The 19,482-nt window shown below is 41.0% G+C and overlaps 1 protein-coding gene across 3 annotated transcripts; it reads right to left on the bottom strand.

The window, feature by feature from the left end:
• Positions 1-299: 299 nt before the first annotated feature.
• Positions 300-9,678, bottom strand: GJB1 (gap junction protein beta 1). 3 transcript variants are annotated; one of them, XM_069986171.1, is made up of 2 exons: positions 9,543-9,678; positions 300-1,421 (listed from the first exon to the last, which is right to left on the bottom strand). In XM_069986171.1, the coding sequence occupies exon 2, from the start codon at positions 1,407-1,409 to the stop codon at positions 615-617; it is 795 nt and encodes a 264-aa protein (XP_069842272.1). In that variant the 5' UTR covers positions 1,410-1,421; positions 9,543-9,678; the 3' UTR covers positions 300-614. The 3 variants fall into 3 exon arrangements, with proteins under 3 accessions (XP_069842272.1, XP_069842274.1, XP_069842273.1); XM_069986173.1 differs by lacking the exon at positions 9,543-9,678 and adding an exon at positions 8,732-9,225; XM_069986172.1 differs by lacking the exon at positions 9,543-9,678 and adding an exon at positions 8,002-8,121.
• Between the last annotated feature and the right edge of the window lie 9,804 nt (positions 9,679-19,482).

Here is a 19,482-nt window from a genome sequence, read left to right on the forward strand (position 1 = left end):
AGTAATTTTCGTGTGTCTAGAACTGGACTACTGCCTTGACTTCTGCCATGTCATCCTCTACATAACAGGAACCTGTGATTTTCTTGCTATCTAAGTCATGTCTTGTGTCAAATCACAAAAAGTGGACAAAAAAAGACAATTTACCTCAGTTTATAAGAATGGTTTTAAGATTTTAATCTGTGGTTCTAAAATAAATCCCATCAAATATTAAAACATAATCTTACATCTATAATAGTACAAATACATTCCCCCCCTCCCCATAATACCCCTCCCCTTGTAGAAAAAGCCCCCCCCCCCCCCCCCATCGTTTGTTATTGAAAAATACTGCAAGAAGAAGCACCACCTACAAGTGGGCTGCCAACAATTGGTGAGCGTTAAATAGGACATAATATCTAGGCAGGTTCAGTGACAAGGATACAATCCACGAGCCCACATTACTATGATGACTAGGACATACTGGCTGCATCCTGTGCAAATATTGCAGTTCTAAATTTGTCTTGTCTTTGTCACAGTCAAAATATAAATTGTCCTGCAAACAATCCATTATGTGATCATCTCCTCTTTGGACAGGTAACAAGTCTGACTTAAGTTGGTTTAGTAATTATGCTTTGGCTCTAGGATGTTGCACAATGTTCACCTTTCTCCTGACTCCCTGGGGCCCTTTTTATAAGACTTTCTCCAGTAAGTAGCGTGTTCATCTCATTCTGCCGGTGTTCCTTATCACGGTATGAATCCCCATGCCTCTGGCTTCTACGGCTACAGGCCTTAGCAATCAGAAAGAAAACTTCAGCTACATTTAGAACAATGCAGATTCCTGAAGCTGAGAGCATAAAGACTGTAAAAATAGTTTTTTCTGTGGGGCGAGACACAAAACAATCCACTGTGTTAGGGCAGGGGTATGAGCTGCATTTGACAAGTCGTATCATGGCATATCCAGGGTAGATGAGATAAAATATGTACATGAAAGCAGCTTCAAAGACTATTCTGAAGACCACACTCAGTGTATATGTCCACCACAGAGTGCCTGAGATTCTGATCTTCTGCTTTTTCACTTCCGCCAGTTCTTTAGGATCATCATGGCCAGACATACGTAAAATCTTCTTCTCCTGGTGCTGCAAATGAGCCACATGCATAGCTACAAGAAGTGCCGGTGTGGATACAATGATAAGTTGAAGGGCCCACAGTCGGATGTGAGAGATAGGGAAGAAGTGATCATAGCAAACACTGTTACATCCAGGCTGTTGTGTATTGCAAGTAAATGCCGACTTCTCATCTCCCCAGACACTCTCTGCAGCCACTACAAGAACCATTATACGGAAGATGAAGACCACAGACAGCCATATGCGCCCAATCCCAGTGGAATGGCGGTTCACGCCACTTAGAATGGCATATAATCCTGCCCAGTTCATTGTGTATCAGCTCTGTAGACAAAAACAGATAGCAACATGAATGCATTTGAAAACATCTTTATGTTTTTTTCTATTAATGATTCTTTCAGGTATGTTATAAAAGTAATATCTTTTTTTTTACTAGGTTTTACTAGGTTTTTTACTAAAAACACTCCCCTCTTGAACCTTATTTAAGGGACTAAATAAGGTTCAAGAGGGGAGTGTTTTTAGTAAAAAACTGAGCTCAAGAACAAGAGGACACAGTGAGAGGTTAGTTGGGGGAAATATTTTACTGAAAGAGTAGTAGATACCTGGAACAAACTTCCAGCAGAGGTGGTTGGTAAATCTACAATAACAGAATTTAAACACGCCTGGGATAGACATATATCTATCCTAAGATAATAAGAAAGAAAATACTAAAAGGGCGGACTAGATGGACCCAGTGGTCTTTTTCTGCCGACAATCTTCTATGTTTCTATGTTTCTATATCTAACACAATGTTTTAAGAAGATTGTAATCAATGAGCTCTCATGCACCTAAAACTTTTTATTAAGACAGACCTGTCAACACCTTTTTGTTCACTAAAGCCAGTGTACAATAGGGCCTCTTATCCTGAATCAGATTATATAACTCTAATTTTATTATATTGCTTTGGGGGTGATATAAGCATTTCAAAATAAGCCCAAGGGTTGTTCGCCTAGGCTGCAAAACCAAGCAAAGTTGGGCCTGTCAATCTAAAGAGTGGGTGCTTATTTATGGCCTTTTGGGTGTTAGTAGAGAGGTGTCTTAACCTTCCTGGGCGTTTGCAGCCTAGGAAACACCCTGTAAATGCCCTATGACATGAAGCCATTATCGGCCATATACCGACCGTTATGGCCGATAATTGTTTTGTGTAATAGAAGACAACAATCAGCCGACATGCACAATGTCGGTTGATCGTTGTCTTTCATTAGACTGAAACGGCAATGACCAGCCTGTTACAATCTGCTGCCATCGCTCCATGTAATAGGAGCAGCGGCAGCAGACCACTGCTACCTCCTATAGGCTGCCTGGACGATCTGATGATCGCCCGGGCAGCCCTCCCACTGCAGTCCCCCGGCACTCACCTGTTTGCTGTCGGCGCATAAAATAGCGCTGGCAGCTGGCGGGGGAACAAGGACTCGCTTGCTCTCTAAATCGCTCTGTGTAATAGGGGCTTAAGTGTGACCTATGTTGTATGTAAATTCTTTAATGGCTTTCTAAGACATGCTATGTTGGAGTATCTCAATCACAATAAATGTATGACTCCATATCAGCATGGTTTATGGCACTAGTGTACAAGAAAGACATAATGGAGCTGGAACAGATTGAAACACTTGGCACAAATACTCACAAAGACTATCACAAAAGAAGGCAAATCTTTACTTTAAGACTAGTAAGAATAAGGATCTCTCTTATACACACTGTGCCTGGTAAAATACTGAACCATGCTGCCACCCTCACAGCCCTCATAAATTTCTTGAACGTCTTCAGCACCGTCAGTCTCGCCTAACCTGGAGAATGCCATCTTTAGCCTGAAAAGTTGCTAATATTGGTCTGTATATATCTGTGATCTTATTACATAAAAAAACCTAAAAGCTATTACTGTATCTGAACTTATGTGTGGTGCCCTGATTTTCTTAATAATTTCAGACTATGAAACTCACTATATAAGTAGTCCAGTGATTTTAAACAATCATCAGTCGGCAGGGCGGAACATAATAAACAATTATTACTTACCGTGCCTGCGATGCACCTCTGGAACCCCCACCGGAATGCATTTTCTCCTCGAGTTCCAGTGACGACTCAGGGGAAAATGCATGTCCCGGGTGATGGATTGCCCGCTAAGCCATTCCGTAAATGCATCGGTGTCCCGCCCCAGTAACTGACTGGCTGAGCTGGCACTCCATTAACCGGGTCATGATGTCAGCTGTGAAGGAGATCCTGAAGCCCGGTGAGGGTCCCAGAGCGGCAATCAAGTGCTGCAAAGACACAGGGAGAGCTGAGTAATTATTATTTATTATGTTTGAAATGTTTTTGTTTTTTTTTACATCGCTGGACTTTTCCTTTAAAGGAACCAGAAGCAATGTAAGAAAATATTATTTTACTGATCCAGCGCTACAAAAACATTGCCACTTTCTTCCAGAGACAGCCCCACTCTTGTCCCCAGCTTGGGTGGGGTTTTGCTGCCCAATTCCATTGAAGTGAATGGAGCCTAATTGTAAACCGCACCTGAACTGGAGACAAGAGTCGTGTTGTCTCTGAAAGAAAGTGGCCATGTTTTTGTAGCACTGGATACCCCCTTTAAGCTTTTGGAGCATGGGTAAGTTTTTTAAAGCCTACTTATCACATAAAATTAAAGGGTAATTCTCCTTTGGAAATTAATAGTATATCCACACGCTACAACACCTAGGGATCAGCTTTGATCCCAACCAATCCCAGATACATTTTCTATAATGACAGGGGCAGTTTAAAATAAAAGTCCAGTAAAAAGGCCGCAATACAATGCTTTCCAGTGCCCTTTGCCCTCACTGACAGAGACTGTAAGGGCCCTATTCCACCGGAAGATTATCATTCGCATAATCGTTAACGATAAACGATCTGAAAACGTTCACCCATTTACATGTGGTCGTCTTGTCGTCGCTATTGCGTTCGTCACTACTGCGAACGACCGAACGACTTCTTATTAAATGCGAACGATTTGCGAACGAGCAATGATAAAAATAGGTCCAGGTCTCGTTTGGTCGTTAATCGTTAACTGCTATTCGAACGAATGATTATCATTTAGATTTGAACGATTTAACGATAATCTGAACGATAATCATCCCGTGGAATAGGGCCCTAAGTCTAGGAATAGATAGCAGACCAAGTAACATCAAATTACTGTCAAATTATTTAAGTCTTGTGACTTCTTCCCAATCTTCAAAAAGTCATTCAAACAGCAACAAATATAAGACAGACAGACACACACACACACACACACACACACACACACACACCATAGACATTTATGAAAAGTAACATTGTTTTGTCTCTGGGAACAGCAGTGTAGCTTTTTGACTCCTGTGGGGAGAAAAAGAATGTCAAATAAGTGGGCAATGACATCAGGTTTTGCAGGCAGTGGGTATACAGTACAATGGATTGCCTTTAAAAAAGGTATTCTAATTTATACCAAATTGTGCCTGTGGTGTGGCCCTAGGTTTAGTCTATTTTATAAGGGTATGTTCACACTGAGGAATAGGCAAGTATTCAGTGAGAAATTGAAGAGTAAAGTTTTCTGCTTGAAACTTCTCACCTATTCAGCTCTGGCAGAATAGGAGCAGAATGTTAGCAGAAGTTGAGTGGAATACAAGCGGAATTCAAGCAAAATTCCTTATAGGATTCCTCTAGCAGAATTGACATGCCAATTGAGGCTATGTGCACACTGAGGAAAAGGCGAGGAATTCAGCTTGAAATTCAGCTTGAAATTCCTCCTGTAAAATATGTACAGAGCAAAGTCCCATTGTGTTCAATGGGTTTTCTGCTCTGTTGTTCACACTGCAGAATTTCCAAGCAGAATTTTCTGCTGTAGATCTGCTAGAGGAATCCTATAGAAGTCAATGGGGGGCTTACATTCTGCTTGAATTCTGCCTGAAAACCTTCTGCTTCAATTCCTCGAGAATTGCTCAGTGTGCACATACCCTGACATGTCAATTCTTTGGCCGGAAAGCGGATCTGCGGCTGAAAATTCTGCTTGGAAATTCTGCAGTGTGAACAACAAAGAGGAAATTCCATTAAACACAATGGGACATTGCTCACAAGAAGACTATGTTTGGTTTGTTAAAGCCAAAAAGAAATGGAGATTAACCACAGTATACACCAAAATACGTTATTGATTAGTAAGTAAATAATTTACTTATGCCTGTTGTGTACAGACAATAGATTTTGTGGATGTCCTCTAACCTGAGAAGTGTTATTACGTAACATGTACATTTATCACACTTTATCCTAAGGCGCCTCACACACATGAGCATAATATTGTCAGGGGCCATAATTATTGCATTGTACCCATTGATTTCTATGGCACCTTGCACACATCATTATTTAGCGGCACAGATTTTCACACGTGTCAATCATTGTCAACGAGCATTCCTAGGAGCGCTTTATTAGCCAATAGTTGGCCTGTGTAAAAGAGCCAGAAAACACCCGCTTGTCTGCTGATTAGATTTTCTGTGCAGCTGTAAACCTTATCATTATCTCTTTGGCGTGGCCAATAACAATGAATGCAGTGATCGTCCGTGCGGCCCTGCCACGCGATTTATCATGTCTTTATAATTTATTATGTCTTTATTATGTGTTTATTGTTCCTCCTAATACACAGGCAGGCGTAGCGCTATACTGTGGGAAGACAAACAGCTCCCATTTTTTTATATTGGGGAACATTGATAATAACATTGAGTTATTTAATTTATAAATGAAGCAGGAAAAGCATGGCCTTACATTTCTCCTTCTGTTTTATACATACTACCCATTATGTCATACAAGGCTGAATGTTCAGATTCTGGGGTTTGGTTTTATTTTATGTTAATGAGTGGTTAAAGGGGTACTCCGATAAAAATGTATTCCTTTAAATCAACTGGTTTCATAAAGTTATATATATTGGTAAGTTACTTGTATGTAAAAATCTCAATTCTTTCAGTACTTATCAGCTGCTGTGTGCCTTGCAGGAAGTGGTGTTTTCTTTTCAGTCTGACACAGTGCTCTCTGCTGCCACCCATGTCCAAGACAGGAACTGTCCAGAGCAGGAGAGGTTTTTTATGGGGAATTGCTACTGCTCTGGACAGTTCCTGTCTTGGACATGGGTGGAAGCAGAGAGCACTGTGTCAGACTGAAAAAAAACACCACTTCCTGCAGGACATACAGCAGCTGATAAGTACTGGAAGACATAAACATTTTAAATAGAAATAAACTACAAATCTATATAACTTTATGAAACCAGTTGATCTGAAAGAAAAATATTTTTGCTGGAGGACCCTTTTAAAGAGAATCATAACAGGTGCAGATATAATTTTTGTATACCCACTAATCCCTGCTGCCGTGCTGATACAAGCGGTGACGTTCATTTAGAGATCCACCACCCCATTCTCTAGATAATTCAGATTTATATGCTATTTACCAGGTCTGGTGCACCGGAGATGGGCCCAACATCCCCAGTTCAGCTATACATCCTCCCATTGTCCCTTACATGAATAGTAATGAGGTGTGACTGTGATTGGAGGAAATATTAGCACGCTTGGGTGCTGGGCCCATCTCCAGTGCAGCAGACCTGCTAATTCACCGAAAACTGAGATATCTTGAGAATGGGGCAGTAGATCTCTAAATGAACAGCATCGCTGGAATCAGCGCAACGGCGCCCATCACTGAGTATAAAGAACTTTACTTAAACATGAATATTTTAAGCTCTTAAAACATATGGCAAATCACAGTTCCAGAAATCTGTTTTTAGGGATCATACATAGGGATTAGGGGGGAATAGAACTTAACTATACATAAAATCAGTTTCCTCTCTATAAGATTAGGGCAGGGATTATATATTTTTTTTCTCGTTTTAGTGTTTGCAGACTAATTATCAATATATAATAATACTCTCCATTAAAGTCAGTGGCAAGTCAGCTAGCAGTGCTCGCATGGTAAAGAATCAATTACTGTCGTCCAAATAATAAACATGCTCATTATTTACCACTTGTTTTTGCAAAATACTGCACGGGGGCTCAGTGGTTAGCACTGTAGCCTTGCAGCGCTGGGGTCCTGGGTTCAAATCCCACCAAGGGCAACATCTGCAAAGAGTTTGTATGTTCTCTCCGTGTTTGTGTGGGTTTCTTCCGGGTACTCCGGTTTCCTCCCACACTCAAAACATACAGATAGGTGGATTTAGATTGTGAGCCCTAACGGGACAGGGAGCAATAATTGGCAAAAACTATGTAAAGTGCTGCGGAATCTGTGTCCGCTATACAAATAAAAGCATTATTATTATACTGTATAGCTGTTTTTTTTTAATCTGTTCACACATTGTTTTATTGTTTAATTTTCACTCAAAATTACGGTCCTATTTTGGTCTCACTTTACTGCGTGTGAACCTTAGCCCCTATACTAATAATCTACTTTAAACCCAATCCTTGCTTTGGTTAACAAAAAAAAGAAAAGCTTAAAGCACAAAGGCCAATAATCACGTTTCTCCTGACAGATTAGAGCCCAGCAATGTAGGTAAACACGGTGTACTGCTCAGCAGATCTGCACACAACATGCTTACATCAAGGGTAGATATTAATCATTAAATAGAGTCTGGAATGTTATTTTCTAGTATGGTTTTACCATTACCACATCTGCCCTTCACTTTAAATGACATACTGTCCACACTATGGAAGGCCTTACATCAGAATTACAAAAAATGTTTTATATTATTAACTTTTTTACCCTCGACAGAAATACAGAAATTTGTAAAAACAATACAAACAATTCAAATATACATCTTTATATTTCTTTTTAGAATATCTACAGATTTAACAGATTTATCATGCTTATACCCAAACACACCAAGATATCTTGTACAACCTACCTTGTACTGATCACAGCTTGTACAATAACCTGAAATGTCCACACAATTGTTCCGCCATATCACAGAAAACTAGGCAAACCACCTACTTGAAAACTCTGTCTCCCATGCCCAAGCCTCTATAATAAGCTAAGAAGTATTCCATAATATACACCCTCTGGATATCGAAACTTTCAGAATGACTTGGCACAGAAATGCATTGTTGACCGGTTCAGGACATTTGACTAAAAAATGTTTCTGCTTTCATTGACCTTCCACTCCCCCAAACCCTACCCTCTCTAGTTCTCCATGCAGTCAGTAAAGAATGAAGAATTGCAGGTTTTAGTGGCTTTGGTGTGACATGTCACCTGTAGAAAGCTTTATGAAAAGAAAAAATAGAAGGAAAAGAAACTGTCCATAAATTCTCATTGAGTCCTGCTAAGATTGATGGAAACACAGGGCCCGTCCAGCAAGAAGTCTAGATATAATAACTTTGTGATCTGGTCTGTAATACTACAATCCTATCCCTAGTACTTACAAGTACAATGCAATTTACATGCACACATCAATACTGGTAACTAAATGGATGCAATCCATGGGAGTACACAATTATTAATACACAATCAAAATAAAATCCTAACCTTATAATGTATTGAACAACTCAATATTACATGTAACAAAAGTCCAACTAAGGCCAAAAGGCTAGTCAAAAGTATTTTGAATATCTGTCAATTCATCCCACCAATAAACTTACCAATTCAGTTATGAGACTACTTGGTTACACTTTCTCATTGGATTTCCCTTTTCTTCCCTTGCAGACTCTGTATTTCTGTATTTTTCTGTAGGTCACTTCTGACACTATCCCTATTTTCTGTTCTCCAGTCCCTTCTTCTTTATTCTTGTGACATTCTTTTAAATGATGGTCCAGTCACCCTTTTATTCCACATTTGCTGTCCCACCTTTACCTCTACCTGTGTATTATAAACCCCCTGTCTCCAAGATTTAAGACTCGTCTTTTTTGACAACCTAAAGAATTCTATCTGTCACCTCTAGTCTTATCCCTCTGTGTAAGGGTTCCTTACTGCTTATAACATTTTCTCTTCTTTTCCATTCTCTTGCTCCCCCTGTCACACTGTCTTTCTGCTAGGACTTCACACAATGCCTCCTTTCTCACTTTCGGTAACATGTTACCATTCATTCTGCTCAGACTTCCACCCACCGGATAGTCACAATGCGTCTTTTTCCCCAACAGAACAAGAGAATCATAAGCAAATTAGCACCCCCACCCCCCGATCCTCCGGATTGTTCTGTCAGCCCTCCAGTCCAGTCACTGGCTCATAATATCTGTCCAGTTCAATCCCTCCTTTCATGTCTTCTCTTTTTATCCATCTTCATCTGACTAGGGTGATAGTTCCTTGGCTGCATTTACTGAAGCGGATGTCAAGTAAAGGAATTAATGGCATATTAGTTGTGTGGCATCTTCAATGTAACAATGGCATACATATTATGTTGAATGCAATGAACCCTGTTCCCTCTGAATTAAAGCCCATAAAGTGTTTTCTTACCTGATATCAATTGTTAAACGTCAAGCACTGGGATAGAATGGTAGGTCAGCTACAGCTGGGTTCTTGGCACACTATGCTAAATGTAGGCAGCACAATGGCACAAATCAAATGTTTTCTCTTGTACTGACACTGCATTTCTTCCCTGGACCTTTATACCCTTGGCTGTTAGTTAAACTACAAACAGGTCAGATAACCCAATCTCCCTTCTGTTTACTTAGCTTAGTAAGAAAATAGGGGTGTGACGTTTCTGTGGCACTCATGGGACAGGTACACTTTAGCAAAAGTTTGTCCACTTCCCTCACTATCTTAGTCAGGTGATGTGTTTTATAGCTGCTATTCCTTTACTCCACAATAGGAATCAGCTACATAGACGACATCACAAAATTAAAAACATAACATGGGGATGATAAGGCTCTTAAGTAATCCGCTGCAGATTTCATGGTGCAAATTTTAAAACTATTTATTTCTACTGATCAAATCTGCATAATCAAATCCACTGTGGCTTCAAGGGAACCAATCACCGCCTCTCTGAGCATAATTACAATTGACACGATGCGCAGATTAGACACATATTGTGCATGTGCGGCCTAGCGATTAGTTATATGGTCACACAATCAGTGTTGGCGGCATTATAGTACTGTATGTAACGCTGCAGGGCCGTTTTGGCTATTGGTTCCTGTTAAGTTCATGTGAACATACCTTAAAGGAATATTCCAGAGGAAAAAAATAATAATCCATTGCTTTAATAAATTTCGTAATATAACTTTATTTAAAATAAATAAATAAAACTCTATTTACACTAACTGTAACAAGCAGTGAACGATACATTTAAAAAGCATTGTTATCTACTGCACATCCCCTGTTAAGTCCCTATTACACAGGGCGATGGAGAGGAGCAAACGAGCGCTATCAGCTCTTCTTTAATCCTCATTCCCCGCTCGCTGCCAGCATTATTACACGCGTCGGCAACGAGTGGGTAAGTGTAGGGGGATCGCAGGGAGATTCAATATGTTGAAAGACGACGACAGACAACGATTGTTGTTTTCTATTACACGAAACGACTATCGGCCGATAATCGTTTCGTGTAATAGGGCCTTTAGACAGTGAGATGTGCGGCTGACAATGATAAAAAGATCAAAACAGTGAGGGCTGGTCACTAGCCGACTAGCTGGTACACAGGCCGATAATCTGATGAATGAGTTTTTCTAGGAATGTGGCAAAATAGCGTTAAATATATGTTAATTTACACTATGGGGGAGATTTATCATACTGGTGTAAAGTAGAATTATCTTAGTTGCCCCTAGCAACCAAACAGATTCCACCTGTTTTTTCCACCTGTTTTTTTTTTTCAAACAATCTGTGAGGAATGGAAAGTGGAGTCTGATTGGTTGCTAGGGGCAACTAAGACAATTTTACTTTACACCAGTTTGATAAATATGTGAACATAGCCTTAGTGCAGGGCATAGAAAAAGTTAATGTTCTTAAGTTGAGTGGTGATCACAGAAGAAAGTTACTAAACCATGAATCATACTGGATGGTTGATCTTGATACATATATACATATATACAAGCTGCAGGCAAAACAAATACAGCACCGTTAGTCAGTAAACTTTTCCTCATGTTTGTTAGGTCTTTTATAACCTATTTCAATATTTCTGTCAAATGTATGTATTCAGTATGTTTAAATTACCAGCTTTAGATGTCACACATCTACTGCACATAATGACAAGGGTGTGGATTAGCTATTTAAAGCAGCAGTGTGGGGATGTTTTACCATGACGAAGGGCCACATGGTAGCGTGAAATGCGTCAGTGACACTTTGTCTTCTATCTTAATTTAGTAAAAACAAAGATGGAAGTTTACTCTAACAATGTTGGATCATACAATGTGTGCAGGTGAGCTGGCTTTGCTAATTCTGCATCTTCCCAACATGTTAGAAATAGCAAACATTTGCACATAATATTTTATAAAAAGTAAATAAATGTTAGAAACATAGTTTGTCAGCAGAAAAGATTCAGACATGATAAATCAGGAGCGGGAGGAGGTCATACCTTCTCCACGCCTTGCCATGCTTCCCCCCCCCCCTGCCCATCCATATCATGAATGGGGCTTACATCTGAAAATAATCACAGATTTTAGACAGACTGGATGTTTTGGTAAAAAATCTGCAATTATTTTCATATTTTGTTAAATCTTCATATTTGTTAAATCTGCACCTGACAAAAATATGAAAATATTATTTTTGTCAGGTGCAGATTTAACAAATCTTTGATCTACCACCAATAATGTGGCTGTGCACCAATTTTTTTCAGGAATAGCGGAAAAGCAGTCTTTGCTGGCTTCTCAACACATGGTTTCAAGTATTATCCAGTAAACTAAAAAATATATATATATAATTGGAGTTTATATGCTTTAGAGAGATCATGTGATCACTATTTCATTTATGATTATTGTTGCTTCACCATCAAATGTATTATTTTAATTGAATGTAAAGTACAGCTGCATTCATTCATCCACATTTAACTTATAGTTGGGCCTAAGGGTTTGACAAGCAGATAAAGAAATAGATATCAATGCTGGTATGTAACTGATAACAAGGATAGCAACTAAAACGGCAACCAATCCAATAGATGACAGGAACCTGGAATGGATGATGAAATAAATGAATGATTGTTAGTATGATCAAGGACTGAAGCAAAAATAATGAAAAAAAAAAACTTAACACTGACTGTAAACACCAGATACATTATCACTGTCCCTGCAAACGTCCCATCTGAAAACCTAATCTACAGCTGCCTTTAAAGTATATCTGTCATAAAGAAAAAATTTTGACATGTCACAGGGACATCCAGGTGAAGGCAGGGTCCGTCAGCATCCAAAGTAGGTTTTCAAAGCTTTGTTACATTTTCAGGTATAGGTATAAGTGAAGTTTTGGTCTGTATCAAGCATGATAACTTTTGCTTTTTGCATATCACAGGGACATTTCATAAGTTTTAATGAGTAGGAGGCCTTACTGCTCAGACCCCCAGCGATCAGGAGAATGAGCACTGCACTTCCTAATTTTTGGAGAGGAGGCCCAATTTTCATGAAGCTCCACCTAGGTGATACTGTCAATCGATGAAATGAAGCAATTTTACAGCAGAAAGAAGACACAGACAAGTTTTATAAAGGTATATATCAAATATGCACCATCTAAGCTTGTGGATGGTGCAAAGAGCCACACATAGAGTAAAGAGTGAGAAAATATCAATTTAAAGGGGAACTATGGTATCAGCAGGTCTATCAGCAGACAAATCTAACCTGCTTATAGCTCCGTATTGTGCACGAAGTGCTGAGGATGAAGGTATGTCTCTTACCTTCATCCTCGGCGTCATACCCATGCAGTTTTAATGTAGTGCTTCTTTTGCGTCTTATATGTCACAGGAACATTTCATAAGTTTTAATGAGTAGGTGGTCTTACTGCTCAGACCCCCAGCGATTAGGAGAATGAGCACTGCACTTCCCCGCAGTTAATTTTGGGAGAGGAGGCCCAATTGTCATTAAGCCCAGTTGGGGCACTGCCGCACCCCCAGAACGCTGATCCGGCCCGCTCCGGGACAACTCGCTCCACTGATAATCATTAGAAGGGATGGCCAGGGGCAGATCGACACTCTGACTGTGAGGCAATGCTCCTTACTGGACAGAGGACCATATAAAAACTGCATGGGAACAGCACTAAGGATGAGGGTAAGAGAAATACCTTCATTCTCAGTGCCCCATGTGCAATAGGGATCCATAAGCAGGTTAGATTGGTCTAACCTGCTCATAGTTGCCCTTTAACTTCCATTAAAAAAAAGTCTAAAAAAAAAATTAAACTGTATGAACTAAAAATGTAATGGCACATCTTTGCTGAAGCCAGAGTGTACAAAGACCCATATAGGGTCCTGCTAAATGACTATAAGGGGAGATCTTAAAAACCATAAGGAATTGATTTGGAAACTATATTAGACAATTGTATACATCATCCAAAGAATAGAATGGATTTGAGGAGATCAGAATATTACTTTAACTTATGCATGATTCTAAATTATTACAATTAGAGATGATCGAACCGCTGATCTAAACAAAGCTTTTTGCCATTCTCTAAGCATTTAAAAGGATTGAAAGAGCTGCAAAACTACACCCAAAACAGAGGCAAGAGTCTTGCTGTGTCTGGAAGGCATAAACAGGTACACTTTTCATTTTCAGCACCCAGACCCTCGTTCATCAAATGTTTCAACATGTCAGAAGTTTAATGTTTTTTTTTTTATTATTATTCTTTTGGCATATTTTTATTCCTAAATTCCCCCTGAAGGCATCAGTATTGAGTGGGGTTTTTCTTAATCTCTGCACAATGGTTCAGTAGTAGAGATGAGCAAACCAGGTTCGGGTTCGAGTCCATCCGAACCCAATCGTTCGGCATTTGATTAGCGGTGACTGCTGAACTTGGATAAAGCTCTAAGGTTGTCTGGAAAACATGGATACAGCCAATGACTATATCCATGTTTTCCACATAGCCTTAGGGCTTTATCCAACTTCAGCAGCCACTGCTAATCAAATGCTGAAAGTTCGGGTTCAGATGGACTTGAGCATGCTCGAGGTTCACTCATCTCTATTCAGTAGTTTAACATTTAGTGCTTTGTCTTTACAATTCTGTCACAGTCTGGTCAATATCTTCTTATCATTGTGCTTGTTTGCAGTTAGCAGGATTAAAAATGTGGATGAAGGTTAAGGTAGAAAATCGACTAGGTTGGGGGGGATGTTCCCTTTACACATTAACAAGATAGCATGAGTTTTACCCCTTAAATGAACTTTACTCCCATCTCTGCAATGAACAGAAAAACCTAATACAAAGAGTGAGGGGAGGAGATCTTGGCATATTAACCTGTACAACTTGTAACTTATGGTCAGTAGTTTAACATTCCTGTATTTCTAGTTCTTTTCTAATACAGGCTAACCAGATACCACATACACCCAGGTAGAGATCTTATCCTTATTATTGTGTCTGTGGATATAGTCTGTGGGGTGGCTGGGCACAGTAGTGCCACAGCCGTCTTAACAGCATTATGGGCCCCTGGGCAGAGTTGTGAACCCCCCCCCAACTTTGTGATTGGCCGATTGTAGTTTTTCAACATGCTGAAAGATCCCAATGAAGTCAGTGACGGTCTGGTGCTCGTTGCTTCATGCAATAAGGGAGACAGCAGCAGACTGCAGCTGACTTCAGTGGGCAGCTCAAGCGATCTAAGGATTGTTTGTGCAGCCCCTCCCGCTCCTCCTTGCTGTCTGTGCGTGTAATATGCATGTACCTTTACTGACCAGTATACAGAGACCAACAATAATAGCAATAATACTAGTATACTAGTACAAATTTTTCCACCATCTTGTTACTGACCAACTACAGTATACAGAGAACAATACTTCCAATAATACTAGTATACAAGGAGGAAATATTATCAACATACATATTATCATCATATAATTACTGACCAGATTCTGTATACTAATATTACCAATAATACCAGTATACAATAGACAAATAATACCGCCCTACCATGACCACATATCACATAGTAACATTATAATAAATACCGTCACACCACAAGCAACCACCATCATACATAGACCAATATTCCCCTATACAGTTACTATAGTGGTAGATACCAGATGTACACAAGCTCTCTATACCATATACCACATTGACTTCTATATATAGTGCGCCCCTGCTGGACACTCCATTGTAATTACACCCCTGGTTCGAAATAGTATAGGGAAATAGCCCTATACTATAAGTGCATTTTCCATAATTAATGTACATTTGAAATTTGCCTAACTATTAAAAAATAGTTTGGGCCGGAGTTGTCCTTTAAGCCCCTTACTTTTCCAGCACCTTTTTCACCTCTATACAAACTTCCCATCATAGTGTCCCTTAACAGTAACAGGGAATTCTTTGAAGTCCAATCTGTAAACATGTCCCTTTTTTGCCTCTGCTTATAGTTAGGTGCCTTCTTTATGCCCATATCTGTATTTGGACCCGCAGAACGGAGATCAGGAATATTTTAGGCCCCATACAGCCAAAATGTCTACCACCCACCAATGTATACCGGGCGTATATAATATTGTTATGAAATCTTTGTAAACTACTCGTGCCAACTTGATCTGGAGCAGGGCTTTGTGTGTATATACATGAGCCTTAAGAATGATAAAATAAAACTAAAGAGCAAAAGAAAGAATTTGTTGTGGAGTGCAATTAATATCCAGAAATATGTCATAGTGACTTATCGGAAATTGTCAGACATGTCAGAACAGAGTGTGGAGGCCCCCACCGATTATTAGAATGTAGGGACAAAAGTGCTTGATTAAGCAATGTGCCCCCTTTCTACTTGGCTTTCCCCTGATAAGCTGAGTACAGGTAGTATAGACACTATAACCAGAGCCGGATTAAAGGGAGGGCACAAGGGGCACGTTCCCAGGGGCCTCCACCACTAGGGGGCCTCCACCAGCCCAAACCCAGAAGTGGTGTCTGGGAGCCAGTCCCACGCGCATAAAGCATGTGGAAACTCTACCTGGACACAGCACCGGCCACAGCACTGGCCACACTGCATGCTGTCCAGGGAGGGAGGGAGGTGTAGGGTTAATCCTGTGTAAGCATCTCCCTCCCGGCAGGCTCAGACTCCCCCCTGGTGAGTCTTTGAATGTATTCTTTCTGTCAAGCTTCCGGGTGCCTGTCTCCTGCAGAGGTCCTCACTCCCCCCTTGCCCCTCCCCCTCACTGAGGAGAGGACTGCTTGGGACCTTAGCAAGGAAACTTGATCTCTCCAGCAGGGATGTGACATCATGGAGCATTCTGGAGGATCTGTAACAGTGGCTGACAGGCTGAAGGAACAGAGAAGAGCCAGAAGAGAAAAGACCTGTCATCTGCCCAGATCAGGTGAGTATGAGGTTTTGTTTTGTATTGGCACATCAGAGCAGGGGTATATACTATAGAGGCATATATCAGAGCAGGGATATATACTATAGGGGCATATATCAGAGCAGGGGTATATACTATAGGGGCATATATCAGAGCAGGGGGCATATACTATGGGGGCATATATCAGAGCCGAGGGCATATACTATGGGGGCATATATCAGAGCAGGGTTATATACTATAGGGGCATATATATATATATATATATATATATATATCCTGTGTGCAGCATATGACATGTAGCCTGTGTGCAGTGTATGATATATAGCCTGTGTGCAGCCTATGATATATAGCCTGTGTGCAGCCTATGATATATAGCCTGTGTGCAGTGTATAGTATATAGCCGGTGTGCAGCCTATGATATATTGCCTGTGTGCAGCCTATGATATATACCCTGTGTGCAGCATATGACATATAGCCTGTGTGCAGTGTATAATATATATATAGCCTGTGTGCAGTGTATTGTATGTAGCCTGTGTGCAGTGTATGGTATATAGCCTGTGTGCAGCATATGACATGTAACCTGTGTGCAGTGTATGATATATAGCCTGTGTGCAGCCTATGATATATTGCCTGTGTGCAGTGTATGGTATATAGCCTGTGTGCCGCATATGACATATAGCCTGTGTGCAGTGTATGATATATAGCCTGTGTGCAGCATATGATATATAGCTGGTGTGCAGTGTATGGTATATAGCCTGTGTGCAGTGTATTATATATAACCTGTGTGTAGTGTATGATATACAGCCTGTGTGCAGTGTATGATATATAGCCTGTGTGCAGTGTATGATATATAGCCATTGTGCAGCATATGGTGTATATATAGCCTGTGTGCAGCATATGGTAAATATAGCCTGTGTGCAGTGTATGATATATAGCTTGTGTGCAGTGTATGGTATATAGCCTGTGTGCAGCATATGGTGTATATATAGCCTGTGTGCAGCATATGGTAAATATAGCCTGTGTGCAGTGTATGATATATAGCTTGTGTGCAGTGTATGATATATAGCCTGTGTGCAGCATATGGTGTATATATAGCCCGTGTGCAGCATATGGTATATATAGCCTGTGTGCAGTATATAACATGTAGCCTGTGTGCAGCTATACATGCCATGATCCTTAGGGTATATTCACATGTAGCACATCCGCTATAGATTATACACAGCCTTTAAGTACTTTCTGCTTTTTACTGCTTCAGGTAGTTTATATGGTTGGGAACTGAAGATGGGACCTAGACTTGCAAGTCCAGGTCTGCCTGCGATTCATAACTGCATATGCTGCTATGGGGGCTAACACAGGGGGCAAGAGTGCACAGAAAGTACTAAAGTGCTCTGTTTTCGCATTGAATTAAGTGGGAACACACCGCGATGCTCACCCCTCCCCATCCTGTCTCTAGGGCCTGACATCTTCCTCTGGACTGCAGCCTCTAGGGACCATCATATGCAGAACAGAGGAGGATGCTGAGCCATACAGCCAGGAGTGAGGAGGGGTAGGTGCTAAGTCCCCTACAGTAATCAGCCACCTGTATAGATCACTGTATGGGTTATTTGTGGGGGAAGAAAATGGGGGGGGCGCCCAACAAAATTGTTGCCCAGGGCCTCCACCAACCTTAATCCGGCCCTGACTATAACAATCTCATTGGGGACACATAGAGACACTATCACATTTGTACTGTGTGTGCTTAGTTTTTTAAGAAAAGCAAAGCAGAAACAAAGAGACACAGTGCGTCTGTCTCTTCTAGCGATTAGCAGGGATCTCAGCAGTTAGACCCCTATTGATCATAAGAAGTTGGATAAAAGCTGAGTTACACTTAGAAAAATATAGTTGTTTTCTCTCAAAAATACTGCCACATTTGTCTGTAGTTTGGATGCTGTATTGCAGCTTAGTTCCATGGAAGTAAATGGAGCCAAATTGTAATACCACACACAACCTAAGGACATTGCACATATGCATCCACATCCAACTCACACACAAACACACACACACACACACACACACTTACTTTCTACCCAGAAGCTCTAGATATCAGCAGCTCCTGAAGGTCCTCCTTCTTCTTCCTCCTCACACCCAGCACCATGCTCTTCCACAGTGGATAGAGCCATCACACAGCACAGAGGTAGGGAGCAGCCTTCCAAGAGTGTAGCTGGGTGAAAAGAATGGGACTACAAGAGCCCGATCTTCTTACCAAGCAGCAATGGGCCCCTCTCCGTAGGGCCACCCCTGGGCCAGAATCCATACAGCACTACTGGCAATACTGCCCTAATGGTGGCCCTGTCGACCCTTACTTTTGCCCTCATGTGTAGTGAGACCTCCTCTTTTTGCCCTCATCTGTAGTGAGCCCCCCTCTTTTTGCCCTCATCTGTAGGGAGACCCCCTTTTTGTGCCCCCATCTGTAGTTGTGTTCCCTCTTTGTGCTCCCATCTGTAGTTGTGCCCCTGAGACTGTAGTTGTGCCCCCTCTTTGTGCCTTCATCTGTACCTAGGTCCCCTTTTTGTCCCCTCATTGGTCGTTCAGTCTCCACTTTCTGCTCCCCTCTTAGTTCCTGGGGGGAGTCTTTTGTCCTATGTAAAGGAGTTGGTGTAAGACAGACAGACACAGTTTTTCAGAGACTTTGAGAAAGCTATTATGCAGTGCTAAGCCCAAAGGTGATCCTCCTTCAACGTCAGGACTAGGATTAGTTTGCAGTGGAGCAAATAGTGAAACAGCTGAAGTACCCTATTGACTCTAGCTCGGCCAGCACTCAGTTAATCTTGAGGGGTTAGCTTCGCCCAGTCATGCAAACCTGGCACTAGTGCTACCAAACCTGACACTCGCTGGACTTGTTTTGCAAAAGGCGGTCTTCTTCTCTCTCTATCCTAACCATAAGTACAAGGTCGTCTTCTGTTCTTCAAGTCCCACTACCAACTATACCGGCAGAGTACTGTACTAATTAGGCAAGGTGCCCCAAAAATCTGTTA

The sequence above is a fragment of the Dendropsophus ebraccatus genome, chromosome 10, assembly GCF_027789765.1.
Source record: "Dendropsophus ebraccatus isolate aDenEbr1 chromosome 10, aDenEbr1.pat, whole genome shotgun sequence".
Lineage (NCBI taxonomy): Eukaryota > Metazoa > Chordata > Amphibia > Anura > Hylidae > Dendropsophus > Dendropsophus ebraccatus.

Excerpts from the sequence above, each read along its gene's own strand:
- GJB1 (XM_069986171.1), bottom strand. The coding sequence starts at position 1,409 with ATGAACTGGGCAGGATTATATGCCATTCTAAGTGGCGTGAACCGCCAT.